Genomic DNA, 8,019 nt, shown 5'->3' with positions numbered 1-8,019 from the left:
TGGAGAAAGGGACATGCAGCAGCAACAGCAGCAGCAGCAGCAGGATGAGCAGCAGCACCAGCAGCAGCACCAGCAGGATGAGCAGCAGCAGCAGCAGCAGCAGAGGCCGGAGGAGTGTTTGGTTCCCTTCGCTCTGAAGGTCTACCGGACGTCTATTTTATCGTTTAGAGATCGCAGCAGATATGTCCAAGGAGATTTCAGATTTGAGCATGCATACTCACGGTACCTTGCTGCTGCTGCTGCTGCTGCTGCTGCTGCTGCTATTGCTGCTGCTGCTGCTGTTGCTGCTGCTGTTGATGCTGGTTTTGGCCAGTGTAGAACAAGAAAGGTTTGTGTGTGTTTAGTTTGCTGCTGCTGCACCCTGTGTTGTGCTCGAGTTTCGCCCTTTTATTTGCTGCTGCTGCATTTGCTGTTGTTGCTGCGGCTGCTGCATTTGCTGCATTTGCTGGTGTTGCTGTTGCTGCTGCTGTTGGTGCTGCAGCAACCGGAATCCTCGTAAGATGGTTACTGTTTGGGCGTTGAAGGAGCACCGCAATCTGCTGCGCTTTGCGGCAGCAGGTCTTCCCTGTCCTGTGCCTGTCGCTTGCAAGAGCAATGTGCTGCTGATGCAGTTCGTAGGCACTGCTACCTACGGCAGCAGCAGCAGCAGCAGCAGCAGCAGCAGCAACGACAACAATAGCAGCAGCATGGGTGACTCGGGGGCGTCGAATGCTGCAGCAAAACGAGAAGCAGAAACAGAAACACAAGACCTGAAGAAATATGATGAAGAGACAGAGACAGCGACAGAAACAAAGACAGAGACAGAGAGAAGAGGCAAGGAGGAGACAGAGACGGAGACAGAAGAAGAAGGAGAAGAAGAAGAAGATGATGATGATGATGATGATGAAGAAAGACCCTGGGGGTGTGATGGTGGTGCTGCTGCAGAAGGAGCAGCAGTTGGTGCAGCAGCAGCTGCAGCAAACCGTCAAGAGGAGCTATGGTGTACAGGCAGCTTCTCGTTCCCATTCGAGCCTTCTCGTCTTTCTTATTCTGCTGCTCCTCGACTGAAGGATTTACCTTGTGTGGAGCGTGAATTTGCTGCAGCAGCAGAAGCAGCATGCGCGTGCTGCTGCAGCTGCTGCAGCTGGGGCAATACGGAGGCTCAAACTGCAGCAGGGTGGCGTCTGCTGTACGTACAGATGGTGCTGCTGCTGAGGGCTCTCTTCCAGCGATGCCGTTCTGTTCACGGAGACTTCAGTGAATATAATTTATTATATTTTAAGGGGATTATTTATATGATAGATGTTAGTCAAGCTGTAGAGAGGGACCACCCCCAAGCCTTAGATTTTTTAAAGAGAGATTGTAAGAATGCAACCGCTTTCTTCACGAAACGCTTGCAGGCATGCAACAACAACAACAACAGCAGCAGCAGCAGCTCCAGCAGCAGCAGCAGGAAGAGTAACAGCGGGTTATCTCTGTGCTTGTGTACGTCGCGATGTAAGAAAAGCAGGGCTCAGTGGACAGCCTTCCCCCCTCTCTTTGATCAGACTTCTCCTTTCTATTCTCCTTTTCGCTTCTTCTCTGTACGAGAACTTTTTGAATTCGTTGTGCGAGCAGACCTTCCTCCAGAACTTAAACTCTTCCTGCAGCAGCAGCAGCAGCAGCAGCAGCAGCAGCAGCAGCAGCAGGTCGGGGGAGGCGGGAGCAGCAGCATGGATGCTCGCATGCAGGAGGCGTTGGCGCAGTATTTGCTGTCGCGTTCTGAAGATCCCGGTGGGGGAGAAGAAGCTGAAGGAAGTGACAGCGAGGTGGTTGCAGCCAGCAGCAGCAGCCGCAGCAGCAGCCAGAGCAGCAGCCGCAGCAGCAGCCGCAGCAGCAGGTGCTCCCCAGTGGAGCAACAAGTTGCAGACGCGGTGTTTCTGCAGAGCTGGATCCCTACAACTCTACACGATGTCTCTGACTTGGCTGCTTTAGATAGATATGCTAAGGGGACAGCACTGCCGTATGATAAGGCGTTGCTGCTGCTGCATGATCTTGTACACAACCCCCCTACCCGCGAACGAAGCAGCAGCAGCAGCAGCAACAGCAGCTCCAGCAGCAGCAGCTGCAGCAGCACGGAAGACGCAGAGAGTAGTGGAGCCGAAGCAGACAGCAGTGAAGAAAGGAGGAGAAGGCCTCGGGGTCGTTCAAGAAAGAAGGAGGAGGATAACGAAGAAGATATGAAGTTTACTGGCGTTATACCCGAGGGGATTTCAAGAAAAGAATGGAAGAAGAAAGTAAAAGAAATGAACAAAGAAAGAAGACTCCACAAAATACCTAAACACCTCAAGAAGAAATTCCGAAAAAAAGCTGCCAACAGATAAACGCATGCATTGCTGCATGCATTGCTGCATGCATTACCTGCGGCTATCTTTAAGAAGATAAACAAATTCTCTTGCTTAAGAAAGCCAGCAAATCGCTGCAGTGTTTTTGGTTGAGGCTCCTCGGAGTGGCAAGCGAAAGGACCCTAATAATATTTCTATTACTGTTATTATTAGAAACAATAGTGAAATTTATTGTACCTAAACTTCTTCCAAATTCAGGTGTATGCATGCATACACCTCAGGCTCCCCTCCAGGCCTGCTTGCTGCCACAGTCGCAAATCTGTAGTGTAGAAGATTCCCTCTGCACTTCTCTTCAGACTAGGTCAGCCATTTAGTTTCTTTTGGTGTGTACGCGCAGCGTAGCCTGCATACTACGGCTACTCAAGCAGAGGAGAGCTGAGGCTTGGATTTACAGTCATCTTTAGATGCAGAAGTTAAGCTCTAGGGTCTGCCTAACACACATAGCAGACAGCGCTTGGGCCTACATCATTCTTTCAGTTCAGAATGTACTACAAACGGGCTAGAGGCTGCGGCTTTCTGCGAAGATTGACGCTGTTTGCTCTACTGCATCGACTACTGAAACAAGCGAAAAGGGATGAGTGACGGACAGGCTGTGCAATATATATAGCAGAAAAGCGTTCTACTGCATTCTGTAAGAACTATTTGCGTGTGAATAAACACGAAGCTGCTCTCTAAGAGGGATCGCGTCAGATGCGAACTCTTAAGCTTTCGTTCCAACAAAATATATTTGTTCTGTTCATGAAAATGCTCGATATTAACTGTGCAAACTTCAGCAACACGGCAAACAACCCGCCGTGACTGCCTCCAAAGTGAAAAAACGAAATGTATCAGTAAACAGGAGGCACAAATTAGTGCCGCTGTTTCGTTTGTTTCAGGTGTATGCGCACCGCACCCACCGCAACAGCGATTGGGGCAATGCTGCGGAAACGAAAAAGAGAATAATCTGCGTCAACGTTTGCGAAGATAACGCAATAAATTCATGGTCTTCTGCATTCCCTATGAAATCATACATATTTGCAAGAAGGACCACTGCTCGCTGACGCCTCAAGACGAATTCTGGAAATGCACTGGTTCGGTTTCCGTCACGAAGTAATCACCTTCGTTCAGATGTCGGAGGACATCGAAAGCAACGTGGGATGCCTTGCCACACCGCGATCATCTACTATAAAGAAGAAGGGAGAAAATATTTCCCCTCTTTTCGCGCACTTCATTGCGAGACAAACGTAATAAATGCGAAAGAATTAGGATGAATCCGCATTTTCCGTATGCTGTTCGCCTTTGTTCTCCTCGTTCATCGTGCAGAAACCTCAACCGAAACCTCTTCATACACAAAAACTCTGGACGCTGCGAAAACTGGGAACCCACGGAAACCGCACCACGTTACCTAATGCAGGGCGCAGTTACCTCATTACGAATCTTAGTCATCATCATCATCATCCGAGAAAAACACGTCCTCATCACTCCAATCATTCACACGAACACGAGCAACCCCCAATCGGCGATAGCGATCCCACAGCTCTCTCCACCAATCCAAAAGATCATTAGCCGTATCTCTCTGTCGCTTTACCTTCAACACCTTCAGCAAAGTTGGATCCGTGACTTGCTCTTTCCAAACATGCAGTGGGTCATCAGGCGAAACGTCTTGCCATGCCTGCTCGACAAAACCGAGAAAATCACGCGTACCCATTCGAAGAATGTCTACTAATGGAATTCCTTCTTCCCGTGGTGGTCCTATCTCTTCTGGCTGCTGCGGTTGTGATGCAGACTCTTCCTTTCTACTTCCGCCTTCTGCCGACTCTGAGACTGCTTTCGCAGCAGCAGCTACGCCTGAGGGACCATGGAAAGGCGGCACTTTCGCATGTTTACCACGTGAAGGCGTGCCGCTTGAAGGCCCAGCACCCTCTGCACCAGCAAGAGTGCCAGCACCCTTCTTGCGGGGGATTCCACTGCGTTTTTTGTGCTTAGAAGACGATTTCTCAGTGCCGGAGCCCTCTTCACCAGATGGAGGCACTCCTCCTTCACGGGACTTAGGGCGTGCACCCCCACTCCCACCCCATTGCGGTCTAAAGATAGGCGCACGACCAAGAATTTTGCTGCGCGCGCCTGGGAACCCCCCGGGACCAAACGGTCCCGGGGCAGGCGAAGCGCCTGGCTGTGCAGCAGGAGGAGGAGGACCACCAACTTGCCTTGACGCAGCAGCAGCAGCAGGATCAGCAGCAGGAGCACCACGTGCTGCAGGCGCCGGCTGCTGGGGCCCTCTCGTTGAGGGAGCGGGTGCACGCTTAGGTATACGAGACGCCCCTGAACCTCCTGGCCGTCCGCAGGGCGCTCCATGCTTACCACGACCGACAGCAGCACCAGCAGCAGCAGCACCACCACCACCAGCGGCAGCGGCAGCACTACCACCACCATCTGCACCACCGCCGCCACCGCCAGCAGGAGCGCCAGCACCAGCACCACCTGCAGCACCACCGCCGGCACCACCCCTATGACCAGCACCAGGACCACTACTATGACCAGCACCGGGATCACCCCCACCACCAGCCGCAGTATCATCATCACGATCATCCGCTGAACCACCACCACCACCAGCACCCTCCTCAGTAACACCCTCACCAGCACCCTCACCAGCACCTCCCGCAACACCAGCAGCAGCTGCAGCAGCTGCTGCCCCCCGCCCCCCCGCTGATTTGGCCCTGCTGTGGTCTCTTCGTCCGCGTGTCCCTTGGACTGGCGGGTAATAGGGCGTTCCCTTTTTCAAGAGACCACCAGTTGAATACGGGCCCCCCAATCGGCTGCTGTCTTCTTGTTCATCATCCCCATCCCCTTTGCGTTGCTTCTCCGGTGGACCAGCACTTTCCCTAGGCGTATAGGCACCTATGGGCCGACCGGGTGCTCCTCTATCTCTTCCACTGACGTTGCCTGGAACTCTAGCCTGAAAAGGAGTATCAAGAGAGCCAAAGGGCCTCTCACCAACCCCCGGCGTCAACAAAGAACGCCCTGTTCCTTCACTTCCAGCCCCTCCCCCTGAACCCCCCTGAGTAGAAGCACCAGCAGCTACAGAAGTCTGCTGCGCGGCCTTTTCACCTCCACCACCTTTCCGTCTATACATCAGTGGCCCACAGGGACTCGTTGGGGGTGAAGAATCAGAAGAAGTAAAGCCAGCAGCAGCAGAGGCAGCAGCACCTGCTGAGGGGCCCTCAGGGCCCTCCGGTGATTGAGTAGAAGGAAAGGTAAAGACTGCTCCAGAGTCACCATCGCCTTGCGATTTTAAACTGATGCGTGAAGCACTTCTTCTTGGCGCCGTAGGAGGAGCCGACAACTGGAAACTTCCTGATTGGCTTCGCCATCGGTATGGTGGTGATGGAGGTTGTCGCGATGAGGATCTTCCCCTCCGACCATCTGCACCACCAGCAGCAGATTCAGCATGTTTGTGTTCGTCATGCTTCCTTCGATGACTCCGCGAGGACCCCGTCCTTCCTCTGCCTGTTTTAGTAGATGAAGCAGCGCCAGCAGATGTGCTGGCTCCCTTCTTCTGATCGCCCCCGCACCCGCCCAATAGAAAATAAAGTGTAGGCGCCCCCTTTTTTGTCCCCCTTGAAGGTGCAGGGTCTGGCTCCTCCCATTCCCTATCCCCCCTCCCTGTATACATCAGAGGCACACGGAGGCTCTTTGGAGGTGAAGGGTCAGGAGGAGCGGAGCCAGCAGCACTGGAAGATGCATCAGCACCTGAGGAGCCCTCGGGGCCCTCCGGCGATGGAGAAGAGGAGGGAAAGGCAAAGGATGCTTCAGGGCTACCACCGACGACCGATTTTACACTGGCGGCTTCACCAACTCCTGAAGAGTGCGAGGGTGCAGGCGGCAAAGAAAAGCCTCCTGGTGGGCTTCGCCATCTGGGTGGCGACGGGGATCTGTTTCGATCCCCGTGTTGCCCTCTCTGTCGTGAAGGTCTTCCACCATCTTCGCTGCCACCTGCATCGCCAGAAGGCCTGCTTTCTGCCGTTGTATAACTAGAGCCCGAGGAAACTGTCTCAAAACTTTCCTCATCTGCTCCTTCCCCTCCTCCTTCGTCTTGGCCTTGGCCTTCGTCTTTACCGTATTTGTTTTCACTTTCATCAGATTCTTCTTCTTCTTTTTCGCTGCTTCCTTCTCCCTCCGTTTCGCCTCCTACTCCTCCTCTTCGAGTTCGTTGAACTCTTCCCTCTCCTACTTTTACTCCTGCCCCTTCGCCTACTCCTCCTCCCGCTTCTTCTCCGCTTCCTTCTGTGCTTGCCTCAGTTTCTTGTGCTGCTTCGTCTGGAGAGGAGCTGGACCCACCCTGTTCACCGCTGCTGCCCATGGGGCTACAAAGACCCAGCGGCGTCGTATCAAGGGGGCCCTCCTTCCCTGCGAGCCTCCTGGAGGTACCGCTGGGGCCCCCTAAGGGCCCCTCTCCTTTACCAGAGAAAACAGTTTCGATGTTGATTGCATGGAAGCAATTCACCATGAGAAATGCAATAAAGCTCGCTGCAGTGAACGAAACCACGAAGTGCCACAGCAGGTGTCTTCCTCCATGCGGCTTCGATGAGCCGACAGATTGTAAAATAGGATCCGAACCATACTCAGGATCTCGAGATGTAACGGACAGTGGCTCCATTTCCGTGTTCAGAGACTTCTATTCAATGTCTTCCACGGCACGTATATATACAGGTGAGCCGCTTATTCTTTACCGTTCCCTACTCTGTCTTAAAGAGTTTATGTACTCAGCCCCTTTAAGAACAGAAGAGGAATGCTCATTACCACACGTTGCTCCGCAATACTGAAGCAACGTAAAATCGGACAAGACCGCTGTAGGCAGCAGAAAACGTAGACCACCTCACAGCAAAGACAAATTAGCAAAATGAAGGGATATAAAGCATCAAAACCCCTTCAGCGGTAACATGGAGGAAGTCCCCCCAAACGGATCTCAACGAGAAAACGCCACTAAGAGGCAACCGAACCCCTGTAGTGGCGTTCTCCAGCGCATATGGCGGCTGCAATGCAAAAAACAACTTCAAATTATTATTAAAAGGCAAAATTTAAAAAGAAAAAAAACAAAGAATGTCCTACTCAAAGAGGAAGCGCGAGCTCGACGATCCCTCCCCATAAGGAAGGGCTTCGAAACCAAAAAGCACCGAGCGCCAGTAGGTGCGCTTGAACTGTTCCTTCAACTGCATTAAACGGTAATTCCTAATAAAACGGTAAAATAAACAAAAAGTAATTACTCTCCTTGTCCTCAGATACTCCTACTTGCGGTAGAAGTAGCAACCAGTGCTGCGGTTTGCTGGCTGCTGTTCACCAGCAAATAGACATTCGATCCAATACCCCTTATTACCCTCTAGTGCTTTGCAAAGGTGCAGATCCTTGCAAAGCATCAAATGTCAAAAAGTAAGCTTGGGAGACATCAGTTCAAAGGGGCGGGTGGCTGTGTGTTTGTCTTTATTTCGTGTCTAGTTGCGCTCTGCATCCTTCCCTGCATGCGTCTACTGTAGTATGGTCTGTCTGAATGTGGTATTTCACAGATGAGTTGGATTTGCATGCAGGCCTGTTCCTGTTCCTGAAGGCCAAACAATTGTGTTTAACAATTGCCTCAGGTTTCGGGAATGCGACAAGGAGGAGTTGTTTGTATTCACAAGCA

General features: G+C 52.2%; 2 protein-coding genes across 2 annotated transcripts in view; one reads left to right on the top strand and one right to left on the bottom strand.

Annotated features, from left to right (window-relative positions):
* Positions 1-2,342, top strand: part of EAH_00034090 (RIO1 family domain-containing protein, putative) — a gene marked incomplete at both ends in the record, with an annotated part of 2,785 nt that extends 443 nt beyond the window's left edge. Inside the window, 2 exons of the mRNA XM_013395830.1 lie at positions 1-222; positions 482-2,342. The exon at positions 1-222 is cut by the window's left edge and continues 443 nt beyond it. Coding sequence (XP_013251284.1) covers positions 1-222; positions 482-2,342 — 2,083 coding nt within the window. The remainder of the gene's footprint in view (positions 223-481) is intronic.
* Positions 2,343-3,780: 1,438 nt separating this feature from the next.
* Positions 3,781-6,999, bottom strand: EAH_00034080 (hypothetical protein; the record flags this gene model as incomplete). Its single annotated transcript, XM_013395829.1, has 1 exon — positions 3,781-6,999. The coding sequence occupies one exon, from the start codon at positions 6,997-6,999 to the stop codon at positions 3,781-3,783; it is 3,219 nt and encodes a 1,072-aa protein (XP_013251283.1).
* Positions 7,000-8,019: the final 1,020 nt, after the last annotated feature.

The sequence above is a fragment of the Eimeria acervulina genome, genomic scaffold (genome assembly GCF_000499425.1).
Source record: "Eimeria acervulina Houghton genomic scaffold, Eah_scaff344, whole genome shotgun sequence".
In the NCBI taxonomy this organism is placed as follows: domain Eukaryota; phylum Apicomplexa; class Conoidasida; order Eucoccidiorida; family Eimeriidae; genus Eimeria; species Eimeria acervulina.
The sequence above is the reverse complement of the archived record's forward strand: the minus strand, read 5'-3'. Positions and strand labels throughout refer to the sequence as shown.